Raw genomic sequence first — 24,859 nt, 5'->3', positions numbered from 1 at the left:
AAATCTTCTACTTTTATTAACAGAACTCCCTTCTCTTAAAAACAAAGTCTCAGTATAGTGGCTCACACATTTAATCACAGCACTGAGGAGGCAGAGACAGGTGGATACCTTAGTTCCAGGCCAGCATGGTTTTACAGAGTGAGTTCCCAGACAGCCAGGGCTACACTGAGAAACCCTGTTTTGAAAAACAAAACTAAAGGCTCACCAAGTATCCTATTTTTTTCCTATGTGGAATTTCAGAGTTAAGTAAAAGGGAACTATTGGGGAGGTAAAAAGAAGGGAAGGAATGTATAAACAGGAAGTAAAGAGAATGAATGGGGTCCAAGTACATTACAAGCATGTATGGGAATGTAACAATGAAATTAATCACTACATAATAAATACACACTAACAAATACATATGTACAAAAATTCCTTCTCAATCAGTAAGCTAGTTTTCATAAAGTGTTTGTTTAAAGAGAGTTTTGGAATTATCTGAGCTAACTTCTGGTCAATAGGAAAAGTTTCACTCAGTAATTCATCATTCTGATCAAAAATCAGTATCAAATTTACCTTTTGTAGCAAATCTCATGAATAGCCTATTTCCTTTAGCAAGTTTGTTAGCTGGACGAAGATCATTTCTTAACAGAGACTCTTCTTCTACCTGAGACAATGTGTCCAACTTAAGAAAAAGAAAACATTTTCAAGGTAAAAATCAAAGCATATTTCACACCTTTTCTGTGGTTACCATTAAAAAAGCATCCTAGGCTGGGCGGTGGTGGAGCACGCCTTTAGTCCCAGCACTCGGGAAGTAGAGCCAGGTAGATCTCTGTGAGTTCAAGGCCAACCTGTGAGATCCAGGACAGGCACCAAAACTACAGAGAGAAACCCTATCTTGAACCCCCCTCAACACCACCCCCCAAAAGCATTCTATCTGTCATACCCATCAGAGTTATAGTACTCATTCCTCTGGAGACCTCTGAAGCCAGATCTTCTTTGACAACCTTGCCTAAAATAGTAACCTCCATCATTTTCTTTCAGTGTAAACATTTTAAAATTATGTTTCTACATCTGTGTAGGGTTATGTGCACATGAGTGCAGTTGTCTTCAGAGGGCAGAACAGTTTTGGATGCCTTATAGGGGCAGTTATGAGCCATCCCACATGGGTGCTGGAAACTGAACTCAGGTCTTCTGTAGGCATAGCATACACCATCTCTGAAGCCCTAATCCTCTCTCCCTTTTTTACCCTTTTCTGTCTTCATCCTGCTCAGGTATCTCCTAACAGCATGTAACTGTGTATCTGTCTTCCCTTTTAGCATGTAGCCTCCAGTGGGGGTTCCCAGAATTTGGTACACAGTAAACACTTATCATTTGAATATTTAAACTCCAAATGAATATGCTTAGCTAGGGATACAGATCAGAGGTATAGCACTTGCCTAGCATGTCCAAGGCCCTAGGTTTGCCCTAGCACCGCACACACAAAATGTTTCAAATGAATACACTCCAAAATTTCTAGCAAACCCTAGTTGCCTTTCCATATTTTATTGGTTAGGTAACACTTCAAAGTATTTCTTAATAAACCCATTTTCTCTTCCTCACAAGTATAAACATTATTTTAAGATTCCAAGATGAACTGTTACATCCACATAAACTAAAAGGCTAAGAGTCTGGTGCACCTTCAGAAGGTTCCACGGTAAAAGCTAGACAAAAAACACAGCTTACTAATTCTTTAAGCCTTACATTAAAAAGATGGTAAGCATTTTTTTTAACAATAAAATCTTGCAGAATATCTTTGTCCTAATACTAACCTCTACATCACTTGAATTCTCATCTTCAACTTCTCCTTCTTCAGTCTCTTCATCATCTGAACTGTCTTCCTGCTTGTCTAAAATGGAGTGTGAGGGACAAGAGGAACCTTAATGTAACCCCATCTCATAAAATTTTAAAAGCTCAGAGTTTTCTGTTCCTATTGACTGATAACCCAAGCATCATAATTTACCTCAGAAACATCTGGTAATGCAGTGTTCATATCACTCTACTCAAAGGCCCAGAACTGGTCAGTGTACAGAATGGGCAAGGGCTCCTTTGTGTGTAGTTACCTTTCTTGTTCTTCTCAGACAACTTGTCTTCACTGCTATCTCTGCTTCTTATCTTATCCTGAGCTGGCAGAGAGCTCATATTGATGAGAGCTCGTGTGGCTGTCATCTCATCCAGCCAAACCACATTACCTAAAATAAAACATCACACATTCAAATCTACGTTTTTTGAGAGCGGATTTGGCATCAGGTTCATTGTCACAGTCTTACTGGCCACAGACAGCTGTCAGTCAAAGTAAAAACCAGCTCATGAAAAAAGTATAAAAGTGGTGGGAAAATGCCTGATGAACATCGTTTAAAGCTACACTCCCAAGCCCATTTCCACAAAATAACTGTTCTATGCATATGAGCTGCTTGAAGCCAAGTGTGGCAACACACACTTACAATCTCAGCACTTGGCAGGCAGAGACTAGAGGATTTCCAGTACTAGACCAGGCTGGGCTAGAGTAAGACCTACCCCCAAGAAAACCCTCCTGAAGCACAATGACTGCTATGTAAGTATTATCAGGTTAGCTTTTTTTCTCCTAGACTAAGAACAGAAGTTAAAAATAAACAGTTTGGTCCATAATTATTTACTATCAAAGATAGCAAGAACTTTTTAAAAATCATAAATAAAAGCATACTAAACAGAAAACGTGGGTATACTTACAGGAGGTATCATCCAACCACTCAATGTGAGCTGGAGGATATTCTTTAAAATAGGAAAAGATATCCTGAGTACTCATCTCATCTACTCCACAAATGTAGATGGTCTCCAGTCTCACTTTGGGGATTGCTACAAAAGAAAAAAAAGAAGAAAAGAAAAAAAACAGACAGAATTTTCCTACCTGCTATGTACAGCTTGCTAGCACTTCTTCACAGTGGTTTAGATAATGGGTCTAGAAGAGGAAGAAGCTAAAACAGTAATTATTTCAAAAGAACACCACACAAGATAGTAAGGTTAACTGCACTAACGTTTACCATTAAACTACACTAAGCAAATGACGTGATTCAGAACAGCTACCCAGGGCTCAGACTGAGGAATAGAGCAATAGTAAACTATATGGCAGTTCTCTCTACTAGCCATGGAACTTGACAAGCTGATTCTGAAATTAAACTATACGTGATGCTAGAGTCCAGAAACCTTACAAATCACTGGGCATGATGGTGCCTACAATCCCACTATTTGAATACTAAAGCAGAAGGACTGCCACAAGTTCCATGCCAGATGGGCTATAGTTTGTTACAGGCCATCCTGGGCTCAAGTATTAGAGTCTGTCTCAAACCTTACTGTACGTACATACGTACATGTACACACACACACACACACACACACACACACACACACACACACACGAAAAAGATATCCTACAAATCAGTAAAACGACAACTCAGATGGGTGGTGGTGGCATACGCCTTTAATCCCAGCACTTGGAAGGCAGAGGCAGAGGCAGGCGGATCTCTGTGAGTTAAGGCCAGCCTGGTCTAAAGAGCTAGTTCCAATATAGCTAAGGCTACACAGAGAAATCCTATCTCAAAAGAAACAACAACAACAAAACCCCCTCAAAACAAAAATGGGCAAAAGATATAAACAATTTATACAGATGGAAATATAAATGGCAGATAAACATTAATAAATAAAAAAATAAAAATGGCAGATAAATATTAAGAGAGGGTTGACTTCCAACTAAACTGGAAAATCCATATTAAGAGGATACTAAACTGGGTGTAGTCGTGCATACCTTTAATCCCAGCATTCAGGAGGCAGGCAGGCAGATCACTGTGAGTTCCAGGCCAGCCAGGGCCACATAATGAGACCCAGTCTAAAACCAATCAAAAAAGATACCAGCTTCCAGTGAGCAGAGTTTTGTCTTTTGCATGAAACACTGGCTACACGGGAGGAGTTGCTCCTCCTGCTAGTGGAAGCATGGACAAGGATAGTCCAAAGGGTAAGAGAATATAGTCTAGCACATATCCTAAAAACCTATGAATTCTCAGCATCAACCCTAACACACACTAGATCATATCACACACAACAATGTTCAGGGCAGCACTACTTCTAACAATCCAGCAGCCCTGAGGGTAATCAGTTACAGCTTACCCAATATCAAGTAAATCATGGTTTACCCAAATAAAACTACAGAACATAACACAGCGAGCGAGCGAGCGAGCCAGCGAGCGAGCGAGAGAGAGAGAGAGAGAGATTGATTGATTGATTATATACCAGATTATTTTAAAACACTAAATGGAAAAAAAAAAAAAAAAAAGCTATCAAAAATTCCTGGGGCCAAAGAGAGCTCTGGCTGCAACATAAATGTGAGGAGCTGAGTTCCACCCCAGCCTCACATAAGAAGGCAGGTAGGGTGGCATGCATATGTAACCCCAGCCTCTACAGATGGGAAGCAGAGACAGAGCTCATGGGTCAGCTGGCCTAGAGTACACAGCACAGCAGAGTGAGAGCCTCTCTCAACAAGGTGGAAGGTAAGAAACGACTCCCGAAAGTTGTTTTCTCACCTCTGTCAGCACGCACACACCTTCAAATAAATACATCATTACACAACATCGAACACCTTAATAGCTATAAAAAAAAGCCTGGTCCCATTCACAATGCATTGAAAACAGTTATTACATCTGATGAGAAAAAAAGTTGACAGCCATGGTCAAAAAGAACCTGAGTGTTTCCATGAAATACTTGCAAAATATGTAAATATGTTATTAAGAATTTGCAAATCCATGTGTATCTACAATCCCTCAAAAGATCTCAAGCAGAGAAAAGGGCCTGTGGACCAGGTGCAGTGAGTGAGAAGGAAGTAGGGGCAGGAAGGATGCAGCTGAACAAAGCTTGACATGTATATGTCTGGAGATGACAGAGTCCTCTCAATCTGTACAAGTGGCATTAATTTTTTTAAAGCTCATGCAAACGAGACATCTCATACAAAACTAGGGTTTCATAACCTCCTCTCCTCTTCTGAAGCCAGTCTGACAAGAATTCAGCTCCCATTACTCCAAGCATGTTTTCCTTTTAACTGGTACATGAAAATGGTATGCTGACTCATGCCTGTAGTCCTAGCACTCAGAGGCTGAAGCAGGAAGATCACCAAGAATGCAAAACTAATCTGGGTTACATAGGGAGTTTCAGAAAGCCTGGCCTACAGGGTAAGGCTCTGTCTCAAAAACAAAAAGTAAAGCAAACACCTATTATTTCTTTCTGGTATAAATGTTCAAATGTCATTCCTTTAGACATCTGAAATATGTATTACATAAATGTTCTCAGTAATTACCCTCCCACGCAATTCCACAACCAGATCTTCTTATTCCAAACTACAACTACAACCCATTGATCAACCTTTCCCGACCACTCTATCTTCCTGTTCTCCCAGTCTGGTAACCAGCATTTGATGACCTACTCTTCTTGAACTCATGCATTTTAGATTTCATACATGGAACCATGTGCTACTGTTCATCTGTGTCAAACTGAATTTCACTTATCACAGTGATCTCTACTTCTATCACAAGGACAGGGTTTTGCTTTTTTATAGCTGAAAAGTATTCCATGTGAATATGTACTACATTTTCTTAATCTAGTCATCAGCTTGTGGAGGAGATGTAGCTCAGAGATAGGGTTTACTTAGCATGTGTATGGCCTCAGCTTTAATCCCTACCACCACAAATGGACATTTAACTTGATTCCCTGTCTTGGATATGCGGCTAGTGTTACAATAAATAACAAAGTGCACAGGTGTACAGATGTCTCTTTACACACTAATTTTCTTTGGAAATATGCTCAGAAGTGACTTTGAAAGTTATACCCACCTATGGTTCCAGCCTTTCTCTGCCACACAGTCTCACTACTGTGGACCAAACTTCTGTCCAGGGGGATTACATGCCTGTGGATTGCAGAGTCAGGTGTTTTCCTTCCCCTCCACTGCACTATATCTGGAGAGTCAGCCCACTGTGACAGCTGCAAGAATTTAACCAACGTCTCCTACCCTGCCATGACATGCTGTGACCCTCTCAAGTCCTGAGCCAGAGTCAGCTCTTCCTTCCTTCAGCAGGTCTGTCGGGCATCTTATCACAGCAGTAAGGAAGCACCCAGTGCCTTCCTCCACACCCCTGCTAGTGCTTGTCATCAACTCACAGTGCATTCGGCCATGCCCAATCCCTGACGCTTCAACAGATCCTTCATCGGCAGAGTTCAGGACCGAGAGCTATGTAACCAAGTTACAATACAGAACAAAACAGAACAAAAATCACACATCGGCCGGGCAGTGATGGCATACGCCTTTAATCCCACCACTCGGGAGGCAGAGCCAGGCGGATCTCTGTGAGTTTGAGGCCAGCCTGGGCTACCAAGTGAGTTCCAGGAAAAGGCACAAAGCTACACAGAGAAACCTTGTCTCGAAAAGCCAAAACACACACACACACACACACAAAAAAACCAAAACAACAACAACAAAAAAAATCACACATCCAAAAATCTCATCATGCATTAACAAAGCTTATAGCTTTGTGCTGTGGTACATTCATAGTTATCCTGGGGCACATGTGGCCCACAGAGCACAGGTTAGGCACACCTGAAAAAGACTTAGGGGACGGAGAGATGGCTCAGTGGTTAAGAAAACTTGTTGCTCTTGCAGAAGACCCAGATTTGGTTCCTAGCACCCACAGGTACTCTGAGGGTTTATATGCACATGGCACACAGACATACATGCAAGCAAAACACCCATACGCATAAGAGTAAAAAAACAAAACAAAAAAAAAACTTTTTAGAAGACTCGTAAAATCTAAAACAAATTACCAGAAGAAAACAGAAGGAAAGCTTCAGGTCACTGGACTAGGCAGGGATTCCTTGGATAAGATCCCCAAAGCACAGGAAACAAAGACAAAACTAAACCCAAACTTCTTCACAGTAAAGGAAATAATCATCAGAATGAAAAGATAATCTATAAAATGGAAGAATATATTTGGAAATTACACCTCCAACAAGAAATTAACATCTGGACTATATAAGGAACTTCAAAACTCCAACAGCAAAAGAGAAAAAAAAAATCCAATTGAAAAATGAGCAATACAGGTGGTGGCACACGCCTTTAATCCCAGCACTCAGGAGGCAGAGGCAGAAGGATCTCTGTGAGTTTGAGGCCAGCCTGGACTACAGAGTGAGAGCCAGGACAGGCTCCAAAGCTACAGAGAGAAACCTCGTCTCAAAAAAAAAAAAAAAAAAAAAAAAAAGTTGCCTTTAGCCAGGTGATGGTGGCCCACGCCTTTAATCCCAGCACTGGGGAGGCATAGGCAGGTAGATCTCTGAGTTCGAGACCAGCCTGGTCTATAGATCGAGGTCCAGGACAGACACCAAAACTACACAGAGAAATTCTGTCTAGAAACAAACAAACAAACAACAACAAATCCCAGCACTCGGGAGGCAGAGGCAGGCAGATCTCTGAGTTCAAGACCAACCTGGTCTACAGAGTAAATTTAAGACAGCCAAGGCTACACAGAGAAACCTGGTCTTGAAAACAAAAAACAAAACAAAAAAGGGCAATATGGCTGTGTTTGGTGTAGGCTTTAACCCCACACTGAGGAGGCAGGGGGAAAAGGGGGGTGAAGATATGCCAGGCATGGTATGTTTGTAGTACACATTTGTAATTCTAGCACTGGAAAGACAGAGGCTAACAAAATAGGAATCCAAGCTTCCAGTCAGTCCAGCCTTCAAGCACAGCCCTGTTACATACATGGCTGTAGAACCTCAGGCAAGTTTCTCAACCTCTCATCACCTTGGTTTTCTCATCAGTAAAAACCCTCAGGGAATTGCTAAAAGGATAAATTTGCCACAAAGCAGAGCAACCGTAACTCAGTGAGCATTTAACAAGTGCTATTATTGTTGATATAAGAAAAAAAAAAATCACATGACATCTTGTATAGCTGTGAGTATGAAGATACTTATTTCAATTCCTCTCTCTCTAAGACTGGGCTGCTCAGGTGACTACTTAGCTGAATGCCAGATAACTAACATCTACTGGGTGCCTATTATGTGCTAAGCACCAATTGAAGAGCTGCAACATTTTGTCAGACTCCTGTCAATTCTGTCTGTCTTCCAAGAGTTCACAGTGGTAGACAATTTGTCCAAGCTACAGAACTACAAAAAGAATCTGAATCCAGGCAACTGGGCTTCAGAACCTTGGCTCAAAACTAATGGTTACCAATCCTGTCCAATCCTGACTCTGCATTAAAATTACCCAGAAGATACCAAAACAATAACAGTTACCTCTAGGGCTTATCCAACCCTATCTACCCACAATTCTACCTTAAATTCATCTAGATAGGTATCAGCATTCCCCAGGGTTCAGAGACATCATTTAAGCCATCTTGCCTAAGGTTCATTTTCAGCTTGCATTATAAAATGAGCAATATTCCCCAGGTAATGTCCAGGCAAAGCTACTGTCTTTTAAATGAAATATCTGTATAGCTGGGCATGTTGTCTCATACCAATAAACTCAGAACTTGGGAGTCAGAGGCAGGAGAATCAGAGTTCAAGGCTAGCCTGGGCTACATGAGATTCTGCCTAAAACAAAAGTAGAAACTTAAGATTCTGATTGCTTTTCCATGTGCAGGATAAATATTTTTGACTAAAATTTAACCCCAAAACAATCCTATTAATAACATAGATATTGTATTCCCATTTTGTGGACAAGAAAAAAGTCTTTAAAAGGTTCAGTAATTAGGTCCCTGGCCCGTTTTGGGTAACTGTTGCCTTGCTTGCTGACCTTGACCTTGATATCCTCCCTATGCTAATTCCCTGCGAGATTCCACCCTCCTAAATGCTTAAGGGAAGCTCCTGGTCTGTGAATCCAGCATATTGGGCGTTAACTGCTTAGATGCAAGATTGTAAAACATCAGGGGCAGGGGTGAGGATTTAGCTCAATGGTAGAGTGCTTGCCTAGCAAGCGTAAGGCCCGGGGTTCGATCATCAGCTTAAAACAAAACAAAACAAATCAGAAGCAAACTTCTGCCAACTGGGGTTCCCCCATTGTGCTGTAAGTCTGTATTTAAGACCTCCTCCCTCCTTCAATAAATGACATTTAACATTCAAAAAAAAAAAAAAAAAAAAAGAAGAGGGGGTCGAGAACATAACTGGGAAACCCAGTGCTAGTTGGAGCTCACTGACTCTAGACTGACAGCTCAGGAACCTACATGGGACCAAACTAGGCCCGCTGAATGTGGGTGACAGCTATGTGACTCGATCTGTTTGTGGGGTCCCTGGCAGCAGGACCAGGACTTATCCCAAATGCATGAACTGGCTTTTTGGAGCCCATTCCCTGTGGTGGGAAACCTTGCTCAGCCTTGATACAATGGGGAGGGGCTAGGCTCTCCTTCAACTTGGTGTGCCAGACTTTGTTGACTACCATGGGAGGCCTTACCCACTCTGAGGAGTGGATGGGGGCAGTGTGGGAGGGAGGTGAGGGGGTGGGAGAAAGGGAGGGAGGGAGAACTGGGGTTGGTATGTAAAATGGAAAAAAATTTTAATAAATAAACATATTTAATAAAAAAAAAGGTTCAGTAACTTGTCCTAGTAACAAAGTAACAAAAGAACTGGCACTAGATTCCATGAGGGTTTGTGATCCTAAAAGCACCAATAGAAGAGGGAGTTTTGAGCACAAAATCAGGGATGCTTCACAGAGGGCAAATGAGCAGAGAGAAAAGCATGAACAACTGTGGCTGGGACTATAAGCCAAAAGGTGCAGTCCAACATTGAGCTTTCAAAGCTGAGCTGTGAGAGAAGAGTTCAAGGTCTCCCTAGGCCTACATTGTGCTAGCACATGACTGAGGAGCTAGATAGCTATCCCTGGACTTCATAGGACTTTTCCTTATATTGAGATCCCCGTAGGCCTGAAACCCCAAAGTCTGCAAAAATGCAAAAAGAGTAACCAGTCCTGCACAGGCACTACTCTGTCCCACCACGACTGACTAAAGAGTGACATGGTCTAGGACTATGAAATTATATACACATTACATTTAAAATATTCACATATATAAAATTATACCAATAGACCAAAAGTGTTAGAAGTAAGGTTAAATGTTAAGCATAGGGCTGGTGAAATATGGCTTGGAGCGTGAAGACACTTGCAACTAAGTCTGACCACCTGTTGAGTCTTTATAGAGTCAGATAAACCTAGGTTGAAATCCTGGTTCTTTCATTAGCTCTGAGCAATGCATTAAACTTCTACAACCTGTTTCTTCTTTTGTAAAATAATGATAAAAAATATATTCCTTGCCAGGCGGTGGTGGGGCATGCCTTTAATCCCAGCACTCAGGAGGCAGAGGTAGGAGGATCTTTGTGAGTTCGAGGCCAGCCTGATCTACACAGCGAGATCCAGAAAAGGCACAAAGCTACACAGAGAAACCCTGTCTCGAAAAAAAAAAAGATAGATAGATATAGATATATATTCCGCAGAGTTACTTTGAGAAACAAATATATAATGTACTTAACCCACTGCCCTAAAAAAACATGTTCCCAACAAACAGTAGCCATTCTTTCCCTCATCCATCAGGCTTACGAACTGCTTTCATCAACCAAACAGGACTAAAAGGACTCACACAGACCTTCAACATGCAGTCGAAGGCTGCTTCCTGAACCCTTTATAAATACCAATATTGGCAAATACAACAGAGAGAGGCCTTTTGTATGCATGGACTTAGATTAGAGGGTAATAAAAAAGAATGTAGGCTCACTCCAGGGAAATGCTCCCCGGAACACTTTTTTATAAATTGCTTTGCTATCAATATGGTGTACCCCTGTAATCTTAGAACTTGGGAGGGAGAAGCAGAAAGACTGCTGTTCAAAATTATCTTCAGGTTGAAACCAGTCTGGGCTACATGAGACGCTGTCTCAAGCAAGCAAACAGAAAATGAGTAACTGGGCTGAGGCTGTGGTGACTTGACTTGTTAGCATGAGCAAGTCTCAGGGTTACACCTATCATCACAAACAAAAACCCACCACTATCAACTGCCTCGCTGTGAGTTCTAGGAAGCAAAATACCTAAATAAAATAGACTACAATTAGTTTAGGCCTCTTTGACAATAATTACTAGGAGGTCTGCAGGTACCATGTATTGACATTATTAAAAAATCCCCACCAATTCCCAAAGTGCTCCAACTGCCCTAAAAGAAAGCATCACTGTAGGACACTTCCACTATTCTTAAAGCCAAAGAGGCTTACATCACCACGATGAAGCAGACAACGAGGAGGTCTACAGCACACATCATCTCTGACAAGCCTCCCTTCACAACCTCCTTTGTTCCATTATTCTAGCTCTGAGAAACATCTGACAGCATCTCACCTTTACACCAGTGATGTCAGAATCCCTTCCTCTTGGGTATTTGGATGAGGACTGGACATACAGGACAAAGCCAGAAACATGAAGTGATGGCAGGCAAAGTTACTCTCAGAACAGTATGAAAAATTTTTCCCCAAACACACTGTACCTTTCTTCATCATGTCTCGGTCCAAGGCTACATTTCTCTGGGCAAGATTTACTTCTGCTCGAAAGTGGAAGCGCTTGGCTCGCTGTTCTTTCTTTTCAATTGCTTCCTGGGAAGTACAAAGTACAGAGATAAAAGGAAGATGAGGAATGTTAAATCACAAACAGCATGTTGCAACCTTAAAATAAATCAGAAGAAGTAAGCAACCTGTGCCTTGATGTGTTTTGCAGTGAACTGGACATGCACAGCTTACAGTAGCCCTGCCCAAATCATCTCCATTCTATCATAGCCTATGACTACACCCAGAACATAGTAGGAATTCAATGAACACTTGTTTATAAAGTTTTTGGATACTTCATGTGTTATCAGCAATCATGCCAAGAAGTTGCAACAAATAACCTCAACTTCTCAAATTCTCCTAGTGCAGAAATGGAGATACAAAAATGCAAAAAGGTTTGGAGAAAATATTTCCACTAGCTAAGAACAGATCTGATCCAGTGATATTTCTAGGAACTCCACAACTACCATTATCACTTTACATTGTCTGTGGGCAGAGTAATCACACCTATTATGCTCTTCCACATTATGTCTGCCTGAATGATCCACTCCCTAAAAGTCACACCCCCATTTAAAAATAACACAGGAGCAAAGACAGTTTCCTCTATTCCAGCCTTATGTGCATGGAATTGCCTGTTTTCATTTTTAAGTGACAAAGAGCAGTGACATTTTGCTGAAAAACATTCAGCTTTGTAGATTTCTTGCAAGAGTAAAAATAAATTCAGGAGTTGGGGATTTAGCTCAGTGGTAGAGCACTTGCCTAGCAAGCACAAGGACCTAGGTTTGGTCCTCAGAGAAAAAATAAATAAATTCAGGTCCAACTCTGCTTTGGATTGATGGATTTCTCTAATGGCTCAAGAACCCCTAACTAACTGGTCTGACTGAAGCAAACTTGTGGCACAGAGGAAGCAGCAATGCTCCTGTTACTTCCTAATAGTTAGGCTAATTTTACACTGAAGTCTACTTAGCACAAATGACAATCTACTTTTCTTAGTGAGTGAGTGAGTGAGTGAGTGAGTGAGTTATGCGTGCACTCTAGTGTGTAGGAGGAACGTGTGTGCATTTGAGGGTCGGGGAGCAGGTCTTCCCTAGTGCTGTGATTATAAATGCAAACACACTGCCCTGTGGTTTTTATGTGGGGCTGAGGATCTGAACTCAGGTCTTCACGATGACACAGCAAACACTTTAAGGGCTGAGCTATCTCCCCATGCAAATCCTTTACTAACAATTCAAGTACAAAACCCTTCCTCCCAGGTACCTGTTTCATATACTAAAAAATGCTGCAGGGTTAAGAGCAGTCTACTTCTTAATTACAATGAGTACATTTTCACTCTGTACTATTTTCTGGACTAGAGGTGCTCAGCTTTCTTTTGGCCTTTAAGTATTCTGAAATAAATTGAGACAGAGAAACTATAGTTTCTGGTATGAATATGATATATTTATTTTTATTCTTGTTTTTAAACATCCAACATATAGATATACACTCTTTAAATTTTAAATTGGCCTGGAAAGATGGCTCAGCAGTTAAGAGCATTAGTGGCTCTAACAGAGGACCTGGGTTCAGTTCCCAGCACCCACATGGTATAGCTCACAACTGTCTATAAATCCAGTTCCAGGGGATCTGATGCCTTCTTCTGACCTCCACAAGTACCAGGCATGCACATAATGTAAGTAGGCAAAACACTGATATACACACATACAAAATAAAAAGTGCAACTGAAGCTGGTTGGCACACACCTTTAATCCCAAAATTCTGGGAAGCAGAGGCAGGCAAATCTCTGTGAGTTCAAGGCCAGCCTGGTCTACAGAGAGAGTTCCAGGATAGCCAGAGCTACACATAGGGCTTCAAAAAACTGGGGGAGGGGGGATGACACAAAAAACATACATACATACATATACATATATATCCGAACTGCACTGTACACATTTAAATCAGGAAGAAAAAAAAGGGCCTGAACTGAATTAAAGCAATATACTGTACACTGACTGTTCTTCACATGGAAAATAAGATACTACTCTGCGGTATCACAATGAAGGGGTACAATGGTAACAGCAATCACTTAGCAAAAGGCAATATTGTCAAGATGCTGGAACTAATTCGGTTGGCATGGTCCTCAGACCTTAAGCACATACACAACTAGAAAACCCTATTTTCCTACCTTGGCATGCACCAAGGGCTTATTTACATGTTGGGTGCTTTTGATGTTTTATAGGTAGTGAAAACAAAACACATTTTTAAAGAGTGCAAATGACATCCAAGTAAGCACCCCGAGGCCAGGGCAGGGCACGACTCTGTGGGTAAAAGTGCCTGCCACATGAGCCTGACCACCTGAGTCTGGACTCCTGGAACCCATGTAAAAAGCCAGACATTGTGGCACATGTCTGTAATTCCAGCACTCTTATAGCAGAGTGGGAGATAGGAGGCAGAGATGGTAGAATCCCCCCAGAAGCGTGCAAGCCAACTAGCCTAACGTATGCAGTACAATGACTAACAGCCAGAGTGAGTGAGTGAGTGTGTGTGTGTGGGGGGGGGGGGGGGCAGGCACAAGGTAGGGGCCTGGAGAGACAGCTCAGCAGCTTGAAGCACTGACTGTTCCTGCAGAGACCCAGGTTGAGTCCCCATACCTACAAGGCAGCTACAACCATCTGAAACTCCAGGTCTAGGGGATCTGAAGCCCTCTCCTGACCTCCTCGGGCACCAGGTCTGCATGTAGCACACTTACACAAATGCAAGCAAACCACTCATATATATAAATCTAAAAATACTACCACCACCACCACCACCACTACTACTACTACAAAAAGCTGGGAGGTGAAAACCAATACCTGAGGCTGTTCTCTAACTTCTACTTGTGTACTATAGCATGGACACACTCCTACACACAGACACACATACATCATATACAATAATAAATAAATACTAAAATAAACATTCCCAGTGCAAGCTCTTTCTTGGAAATAGCTAAGCACAGGCATCTAAGTATAGTGATTATCTTTTCATGGATACAAGCACCTACAAATGCTGCCTGGACGTATATCAGGAATATACAAGGGCATCCTTGGGTAGAAAGGTAAATATAGATATTTGATAATATGATTATATATGATATATATATATGTAACAAAAGAAAAAAGGAGGCAAAGAATATTTACTATCAGTAAGTCCTAAGGACCAATTATTAATTTCACCTACTTATCAAACTGAACAAATAATCACAGTCTGTCTTACCTTGGAGGTAACATCGATTCCGGTGATGAAGCTGCCAGCCTTGTTTTCATATCTTCTGCTTGTGTCCTAACAGAAGAGAAAAGATGGAAATTCTGGGAGGAAAATCCACGATTAAAGGCAGTCTGAGAACCGGCCCTTTTGGAAGTCATTCTCTTCAGCAGCCTTCTCCACCCTAACACCTGTGTTATTAGGAAGTCTCTCTCTCTCTCAGATTCCACAGTAACAACGGACCATTCTAACAAGAAGTCTTTCAGACCCCAGACAGCAGCCTGTTCAAAATATTAGTAATTCTGTCAACTGAGTATCTACAGAAAGGAAAATCTAAAGGCGTGTGTGGAAAAATGTCAAAAATGAGAGTCACTTAGCTCCCCAACCCAGATTGGACAAATTCCCCTCATGGCCACTAGGTGGAGCAAATGCCACCACAAAAATACATAAAGTCCCAGATCTCTGGGAAAAACACAGCCCAATACAAGGAAAAAAGAGGAAACGGATTGAGTGAGGACTGAAGTCTCAGCTCTGCATCAATACCCTGGACATCTCTGAGCCTTGCTTTCTTCTATGCTATCTGTCTTTCTCTGACTTCTACTCTCCTCTTTTGAGCTTAATATATCCCAACATTTCTCCAACAAAACAATCTTGTTTCCATCTCAGAGACATTGTGCTTGCTGTCTCCCTATTTGGAAATGCTCCCATCCAACTGACATGGTTGCCTCTTCTTGTCATGTAGGGTTAAGGTTAAATCTGACTATATAAGGGAACTTCCCTATACATCCTGACACACACTGACTGCTTCACATCCCTCCAGGGCACTGTACTTTCTATGCTATTAACAGAGTGTGTTTTCTTCGTAGTACTTGACACAAAAGAAAAGTATTTATTTACTTCTGTCCCCTACCAGGGCAAACTCTAAGAGGGAGTTTGATCTTAATCAAACACCTAGGATTATATCTAGCACACAGTGTGTGGTGGTGGTGGTGGGGGTGCGATACATATATGTTAAACTGAATGAATGGATAACACCTAAGTCACAACCGCAGTGAACTCTAGATGATAGAATGTGGAAAATGCTAAAGTTGCTATAATGTTGTTACCAAAGTCACTGTCGCCATCACTACCTAAGCCTTTACTCACAACGTCAAATGTACAAGCAAGACTAGCTATCATGTAATTGGGGTGGGGGTGGGGGTGGAAGTAGTTCATGTTGTGTGTTACAAACCGAGCTACCCAGGCCTCACACCAGCTTTAAGAATAGGGCATGTGACTACCGAACCACAAGCAACACACTCCTCCTCGTCTCATACCCGCTGTGGTAAAAGACAGATCAAGTGTCATTGCGCGTCAGAAGCTGGGACCTCCGAGTGAACGCAGTGAAGGTGCGCGGGGACAGGATGACCCTCACCCACAACACCAACATGCTGCTTGACAGGTCTAACCTTCTCAAGCGAAGAGCGAATGGCCATGTTGAAGAGGCACTAACTCCGCCGCCGGGGCAGGACCCACCAGGAGACCTGGATGCCAGCGCCACCTAACACTTCCTTTCAGCGCTGCTCCAGGTTCTGTTCCCGCCCGCGGCTCCCTTTGATCTCCAGCCCAACACAGCTCGTTCGCTCCGGGCCACCGGCCGGCACCGAGGGGCAGAGAGGGGGGCGTCCCCAACTCTCTCCCAGCTCTCCCGCCTCCTCCAGCCTTCTCTGCACCCATTTCCGGGCGCCCGGGTGTCCTTTCTCTCGCTCCGGCTCTCTCCGGGTCAAGCGCGGCCCCCGCCCTTCGGCGCTCGCGCCCCGCTCCGGGGTCCCGGACTTGGGCGAGTGCCGCGGTCCGCCACCTCTGCGCCTCGCCAGGGACACTGGCTCGGCGACCTCCTCCTCAGCCCCCGCCCCTCGCCCGTACCGGGAGCAGTTCCTTTAGCGAGCGCCGCACCGGCACGATTTCCAACTCGCCCTCCTCCACCTCCATGGGCTCCGGCTCGCCACGCTCCAAGCCGGACTCCACCTCGGGCGACGGGAGATCCAAAGCCGGGGGCCCAGCCGGGGCCTCTGCCTTCACAGACACTCGCAGGCCGCGAACGGCCGCCATAGCTGCCAGCCGGCCGCACCACAGAAAGCCCGCCCCTCACAACCCGCCGCCTAGAGCGCCGCCGCCGCTAACCACAGAGGAGAGCCGCTGTCAGCCAGAGCGTCGCCCGTTTCTACCAGAAAGCTGTCCTTCTCTCTGGCGCCCCCTTGGGGGCCCGGGAACCTGGGACCGGCTTGGGGCGGGATTTCGCGGGGAGGGGGTGGGACCAAACAGAGCCGGAGGTGGAGCGTCGTCTGAGGTTCCAAAATACCTCCACTTTGAGGACTATATTCCTAAAAACTACTGAGCGATTACTATGTGCCTAATACTTTCAAGGCTTGAACCCTTACAACTCTATGAATAAGATTTTATTATTACCTTCATTTCACATAGGAGAAAACTGGGGCTAGTTTTCTCGAGGTATAAACTATTTAAATGATTACCTGGATCTGAGCCTTGACAACCAGGCTTCAGAGCCCAGAATGAACTATAATCTATCATCTCTTGGCAATATGCATGTTGACAAAGTTATTTGCGCGGTAAACCTGTGTCTTCCAGTAACTGAGCCATTTTATGTAGTCAAATATTTAAAGCTGGGGCCCAGCATAGGGTTAGATGTCTTTAATCCCAGCACTCAGGAGTCAGAGGTAGGCACACCTCTATGATTTCTAGGCCTTCCTAATCTACATAGTGAGTTCCAGAGCTCCAAGATGAGACCCTGCCTAAATTTAAGCTGGGCATGGTGATACTTGATTGTATTCCCAGCACTTGGGAAATAGAGGCAGGAGGATTAGGAGCTCAATACATAACTAGCTTGAGGTCAGCCTAAGCTATGGACCTATCTTAAGTGGGGGGGGGGCTTCCAAGATGGTAGTGATCTACCCAAGGGGCAAAGCCAGAGCCTAGACCCCGTTTTCTTGCTTTGGGGAGCTCTACCCATCAAAGACTCATTAGAATGATTTCTTGCAAATGTTTCTAGTTAGAGTCTGGCTGGGAAAGAGGAAAGGCTTCAGACTTCCAGAAGGTACCTCTTGACTGCCATGAGTGCTGATTTTGTATCTCTCCAGTGTCACCTTTAGCTAGCTCTGGGTCCTCTCTAGACCTATCTCCCAATCTGATGCAGGAACAGGTGAGACCATAGTATATCCGAGCCCCTAAAAAATCTATTCACAGACCAATAATTCTAAAACAGAAAACTCAAGGATAAGACATACCGGGGGTGTTCTTAGGCATGCCACTTAACCCTCAAGTCCCAGTTCCTTCATCAGAAAATAGAACAATACACACCTCCAGAGAAGAATGCAAGGCTAAATGAGCTATTATATGGGGTTATAAGATCCAACAGAAAGAGGGCTGGAGAGATGGCTCAGAGGTTAAGAGCACTTAAGCTGTTCTTCCAGAGGTCCTGAGTTCAATTCCCAGCAACCTCGTGGTGGCTCACTACCATCTAGAAAGAGATCTGGTGCCCTCTTCTGGCATACATACATACAGGCAGAACATTGTATACATTGTATACATAATAAATAAATATCTTTAAAAAAAAAATCCAACAGAAAGCCAGGCGGTGGTGGCACACGCCTTTAGTCCCGGCACTCGGGAGGCAGAGCCAGGTAGATCTCTGTGACTTCGAGGACAGCCTGGTCTACAGAGTGAGATCCAAGACAAACACCATAGCTACACAGAGAAACCCTGTCTGGGGGATGGGGTGGGGGGAGTGGTGTAGCACATCCAAGTTTTTTCTTAAAATGGGCCTACACCATGGGACAAAGATGGAATTCCTTAGATAGGTAGCTTTGGTTGAATGTAATGCGAAAGTAAGTACAAAATTAGGTTTGTAAGCATTGAAGCTCAGATGGGAAGGGATCCTGATAAGTCGGGAGCCAAGGAATACCACAAGTCACTGAAAGCATAGCAGTTTACAGCTCTGCTCCAGGGAAAGGGTTCCCCAATGTAACAGCTCTGCCTGGGCAGGGGAGGGTTTCCCCAGCAAAGTTGTTACAGTTCTGTTCAGGTCCTGGGGAGTGTAACAACTCTGCTCCACTAGAGGAAGGTTTCTCCAGATGAAGTGTTACAGCCGTGCTCTGCCCTGCTCAGGCTAGATCTCTGCTCCTGCCAAAGAAGGTCGTCACCCAAACCTTATTCAAGAGATTTGTCTGGAGGGAAGAATCCAGGAGGGTGGCTGCCTCTGCCAGGGTGGAAAAGGGGAGCAGCAAACTGAACAGGCACAGGGCTTACTCTGGGCTTCTTGGAGGCAGTTTTTCCAGGGTGGAGATTTTCAGGGTGGGACTTGGTCAGTTTTCAATCCTTGAGTTTGGACAAGCTCAAAGATTGGCTGCATTCTGTGCTCAGGGGCTGGTTGGTTTTGTGCTCAGCTGGTCAGGGGCAGAGTTGGCTCCGGTTTCAGGCCCAAGTGTTTCTTTCACTGGTCCTTTTCAACCTTTTGGCTCTAGTTTTAGGACCAGGGTGTATTTCTTTCACTGGCTCTGGTTCCAGGGCCAAAGTGTGTTTCTTTGGCTCTGGTTTCAGGGTCAGGGTGTGTTTCTTTGGTTCAGGTTCAGGGCCAAAGTGTCCTTTTCACTGGCTCTGAGTTCAGGGTCAGGGTGGGTTTCTTTGGCTGGCCCTTTTACCCTACAGGATTGACAGAATGGAATGTATTTTTTTTCTCCATTTTTTTTTTTTTCTGTACTGACAATAGAGCATACTAACAAAACCCTTGACCAAAGAGCTATATCTGTTCTCTGGTTTTGAGACAGGATCTTGCCCTGTAGCAACTGGCTGGCCTGCTACTCACTTTGCAGGGTAGAATGACCTTGAATTTCTAATCCTCTTGCCTCCACCTTCTGAGGTGGGATTACAGGTATGTCCCACCTCCGCTGGCTCCCTAGTGTGTATTTTAAAGAAATGTTTATGTTTGGGATGGCCAGCTGGGCAGGACAGTCAGGAACCCTACCATCACACTAGCTCTGGGGGCCTACAGTGTGGGAGGTAGGAGAGGCAGAAGCAGTTAATTACTCAGCTACACAGGCCTATCTCCCTCCTGAAAGAGGTTTGCAGCTTGAGGATTCAATTCAGAGAGATTTGGTATTGCAGTTCAAAGAAGCTGTGGGGCCGGGCGGTGGCGGCGCATGCCTTTAATGCCAGCACTCGGAAGGCAGAGAGAGAGCCAGGTGGATCTCTGTGAGTTCAAGGTCAGCCTGGTCTACAGAGCGAGATCCAGGAAAGACGCAAAGCTACAGAGAAACCGTCTCAAAAAATCAAAAATAAATAAATAAATAAAAAGCAAAAACAAATACAAAAGAAGTTATGGGGCAGCCACAGCTAGCGAGGGACATCGGGAAGTCAACACTAAGCTTCCAGGCTGCTACCCAGGCGGCTCTGTTCCCTTCTCTTGACCCAGCTCACCTCTTCTGCCTCCCTGTCCACTGTGCAGCCTGGTGATGTGAAACAACAGAGAATTTAGGAGGCGGTAAAGAATAACTTTCAAAAAGTTACAGCTAATGGGGTTGCAGAGTTGGCTCAACCGTAAAGTTCCTCCAGGACCTTGTTCTGAATCCTCAGCACTCATGTAAAAGCCTGGCAAAGTGGTGAGCATCTAAAACCCCAGTGCTAGAGGGGCAGAGACAGGCAGATCCCTGAGCTCACTGACCAGCCAGCCTAGCTAGTCTGGGAATCTAGGTTACTGAGAGATCCTGTCTCAAAAACTAAAGTGGCCTGGCGGTGGTGATGCATGCCTTTAGTCCCAGCAATCAGGAGGCAAAGGCAGGCGGATCTCTGTGAGTTCAAGGTCAGCCTGGTCTACCAAGTGAGTTTCAGGAAAGGCACAAGCTGCACAGAGAAACCCTGTCTCAAAAAAACCAAAAAACAAAACAGATAAACAAAGAACTAAAGTAAAGATAAGATAGTTCAGTGGTTAAAAGTGCAGAATGTTCTGACATTTTAGACTCAAGTGTCTAAAAAATAAATGGAGAGATGGCTCAGTGGTTAAGAGTATATAATGCTCTTGTGAAGGACCTGCACCAACATCCAGCTTATAATCACAACTGCTGCTCCAGATGTGACATCCTCTCCTGACTTCTGAGTACACTGTACTCATGTAACAAACCCATCCACAGACATACACACATAATTTTAAAACAAATTTTAAAAAAATCTTTAGAAGCTGGGTGGGCATGGTGGCGCACAGCTTTAATCTCAGCACTCGGGAAGTAGATGCAGGCAGATCTCTGAGTTCAAGGCCAGCCTGGTGTACAGAGTGAGTTCCAGGACAGCCAGGGCTACACAGAGAAACCCTGTCTCAAAACAGGAAACTGAATGCTCCTGTTCTACTCTTCGCCTCCAGGAAACCAGATGTGGCTTTTCCGAGGGAAGATTACAAAGACTAGGTATTCCCTGGCTCTCATTCCTACCCTGTAAAGCACCCTGTCTGCATCTTCAGTTAAAGTTAGGATAACTGTTGCCGACTTCCCAAGGCTAGTGAAGACCTGGCCTAGAAGTGTGAAACAGATTTTATACCCCTAATTCTCCGTCTTGGAAGAAAAGGGAAAAAAATTTAAAGCATTTTTTATGCTAAATTCTGTACAAATACTGGCACACTTTTTTTCCTCTTTAATTCTTGTAAGACTGTTAGGAGTACAAAGCTTGCATGTGTTACTTGCCCCAAATATCAAAGGAAACAAAAAAGGTGGAGCCTAGACTGGAAAATAGGCTACTGACTTAAATTAAACGTATGAGTCCTATGAGGGAGCAGGAAGAAAAAAAGAAAAAAACACCAAAAAAAAAAAAAGAAAGAAAGAAAGAAAGAAAACTTTAGAAAAAAATTGTGTCAAATAATCAAGGAAGAGGCTCAACATTTATCTCTAGCCTCCACACACCCACTTGAACACATACATACATACATACATACATACATACATACATACATACATACTTAAATACAAGCACATGCCCACACAGTCAGAGCTGAGCATGGTGGCTCACACCTGTAATCTTAGCATTCGGGAGGCTGAAGCAGGATAATTGTTTTTAGGATTATCCTGATCTATAGAGAAAAAAAAAAAAAGTAAAATAAATAACTGTTAAAAGTTTAAAAATATGCCTTTCCATTATGAAAACAAAGATTTGGGCTATGTGTGGCTGCTTTAACTGAGTTCTCACCCAGCATACACCCTGGTTCAATCCCCAGCACAGAACAAACTAGGCATGATAGCACACGGCTGTAATCCCAGCACTCACAAGGTGGAGGCAGGAAGGATCAGAAGCTCAACGCCATTCTTGGCCACACAGCAAGTTTAAGGTCAGCTTGGAACACAGGAGAGCCCTCCCCATGTCAAATCCTACTGTTCACCAAACTACCTGAGGCAGAGAAAAGTTACATTCTGTATAATTCCAACCACGTGACTTTCTAGTAACTAGTCCCTGGTTGTGGAAAGGAGCAGGCAGGGATGAACAGGTGGGACACTGGACTTTTAGGACAGTGAAGACCCAAGCTTTGACCTGTTCTCATTATCAGCTAGAGAAATGAATTTCTGTGGCCACCAGGTAGAGCTGAGTTCATGTGTGTGTGTGTGTGGGGGGGGGGGGGGTTAGGGAGGGAAGGCCATTTAAGCCTGGAACTAAGTAGTACTGACACCTCAGAGGCCTAGTCCAGCCAGACTGCTACTTGTACTGACCTCGTCTTCAGTAGGCACCCAGGACTCGGCACCACCTACCACCTGGCTCCCCAGAGAGGATACTGTCTATTTTCATTCAAGATGAAGGCTGTTTGGAGTGTGCTCATCTGTCTATAGTGAAGGTAACCCTGTAACCTGGGGTGTGTGTCCCCTGGTAAAGCTGGAACCCGGTCAATAACTTCCAGCCCTCAGCCCCAGCTGAGCCACCCTGTAGGCTGAGTGAACAAGGAAACAGAGATCAGGAAAGGGTCTGCAGGATTCATAGCTTGCAGACATTCCCAGGCCTTGGTAGGCACCAAGGCTCCCCAAGGCACACTTCACTGCCTCCCAAACCTTTAAGCAGACCCACTGTTACTGGAGCTCAGTTCCGCTATGTGGTATAGTAGTTTCAGACTCTGGCTTTCCCAGACATCTTTGCATGTGTAGGGCTGGCAGTTCTCCTGGGAGCTTGTGTGGCAAGGCCTGGGTGGGGGTTCAGTGAGCAAGAGATGCAGGCCCTAACCTGGCCCTTTCCTAAATCACTTTTCTGGGCCTCAGCTGTCCCACCAGTATGCACACTAAAAGGATGAGACTCGTGGGAAAATCCCATCAAGCACCCATGATGCTCTTCAAGTTTCATGACTCAATAGACCTTGCTTAAGAGTGTAATGGACTTTGACAGGCAGAGGTAGAGGTATGGGAAAGGCAGTACCCTGGAAGGATAGGAGAGATAGAAACATAGTGGGGATGGAAGAGAATAGGCGGGCGGGGGGGGGGGGCAGATAGAACCTGAGTCAGCAGAGTAGCCAGAGAGCCAGCAGCAGACCTTGGATACCAAAGTGGGATTCTTACTAGGCAGCTGGCAGGGATTAAGGGCTGGAGACCAGTGAGGTGACAGGTAAGGGCTGAAAGGATAGGAAGGGAATGGGAACAAAACCCACTTTTTGGCATGGTATTTGACAAACTCTTGTCTGGCCACCATCATCCCTCTGGAGAAGGCCTTGTGTGGTGGTATTGTGTTCCCCAAAATATTGTACAGCCTAATAAATTTATCTGGGGTCAGAGAACAGACAGCCACTAGATACAGAGGCTAGAAAATGGTGGCACTCATGCCTTTAATTCTAGCATTCGAGACAGAAATCCCTCTGGATCTCTGTGAGTTCAAAGCCACACTGGAAACAGCCAGGCATGGTGACACACGCCTTTAATCCCAGGGAATGATGGCAGAAAGCAGAAAGATATATAAGGCGTGAAGACCAGAAACTAGAAGCATTTGGCTGGTTAAGCTTTTAGGCTTTGGAGCAGCAGTTCAGCTGAGAGCCATTCTGGATGAAGACACAGAAGCTTCCAGTCTGAGGAAACAAGACCAGCTGAGAAACTGTTGAGGTGAGAAAGCTGTGGCTTGTTCTGCTTCTCTGATCTTCCAGCATTCACCCCAATAACTGGCTCAGGTTTGATTTTATTAATAAGTACCTTTAAGATTCCTGCTACAGCCTTGTACTTACTGCCCCTCACAGGACCAGGAAGCAGCCAGGAATACTAAGGGTCTGCATTTCTCAGGTGGAAAAAACTTATCACCCCCTGGGGCAGCCCCTAGCTTGGTCATCTTCTTGGTCTTCAGCACTCATCAGTGTCTGGCTTCATCCAGCTGCAAGTTCACAGCTGGGCAAACAGCAGGCATATAAGCCCGGCTGAGCAATAACCCCCAGGTTTCCCCCATAAGAGCTCGTGTACTGAGTATGTATTACAGCTAGGCTTTTGAAACAAGGACTCAATTTCCTGTCACAAAAACTCCATAAAAGTGCCGATACTATTTTCACTATCCCAATAAAGAAAATGACCTTTAATGACCTGCCAAAGGTGTCAGGGTTATTAGGTAGTGTGGTAGTTTGAAAAAAAAAAAAAAGGTCCCCACAGGAAGTGGCACTATTAGGAGATGTTGCCTTGTTGAAGTGCATGTGGCCTTGTTGGAGGAAGTGTGTCACTGCTGGGGCGGGCTTTGAGGTCTCTTTTGCTCAAGCTTCACTCAGTGTGATACTGTCTACTTCCTGTTACCTGCATATCAACATGCAGCGGCTCCTTCTCCAGCACCATGTCTGCCCACATGCTGCCATGCTCCCCACACCATGATGATAATGGACTAAACCTCTGAAACTATAAGCTGCCACCTCAATAAAATGTTTCCCTTTATGAGTTGGCATGGTCATGGTGTCTCTTCACAACAGAAACCCTAAGACAGGTAAGTAGCCAAATTTGTGTTCAAGCTCAGGGCTGTCTGCCCTCAAGAATGACACTTGACATCACTAGCCTGGAGGACCCTATGGCTACAGTAC

General features: G+C 44.2%; 1 protein-coding gene across 1 annotated transcript in view; it reads right to left on the bottom strand.

Moving 5' to 3' along the window:
• Ncbp3 (nuclear cap binding subunit 3) overlaps positions 1-16,952 on the bottom strand; it is a 29,629-nt gene extending 12,677 nt beyond the window's left edge. The window contains exons 1-7 of the mRNA XM_036197515.1: positions 16,714-16,952; positions 14,821-14,886; positions 11,538-11,643; positions 2,725-2,850; positions 2,079-2,207; positions 1,788-1,864; positions 553-661 (exon numbers count right to left, since the gene is read on the bottom strand). Of these exons, the coding sequence (XP_036053408.1) occupies positions 553-661; positions 1,788-1,864; positions 2,079-2,207; positions 2,725-2,850; positions 11,538-11,643; positions 14,821-14,886; positions 16,714-16,899 (799 nt within the window). The 5' untranslated portion in view covers positions 16,900-16,952. The remainder of the gene's footprint in view (positions 1-552; positions 662-1,787; positions 1,865-2,078; positions 2,208-2,724; positions 2,851-11,537; positions 11,644-14,820; positions 14,887-16,713) is intronic.
• Between the last annotated feature and the right edge of the window lie 7,907 nt (positions 16,953-24,859).

The sequence above is a fragment of the Onychomys torridus genome, chromosome 8, assembly GCF_903995425.1.
Source record: "Onychomys torridus chromosome 8, mOncTor1.1, whole genome shotgun sequence".
Classification (NCBI taxonomy): domain Eukaryota; kingdom Metazoa; phylum Chordata; class Mammalia; order Rodentia; family Cricetidae; genus Onychomys; species Onychomys torridus.
This window is presented reverse-complemented; position numbering and strand designations above follow the sequence as displayed.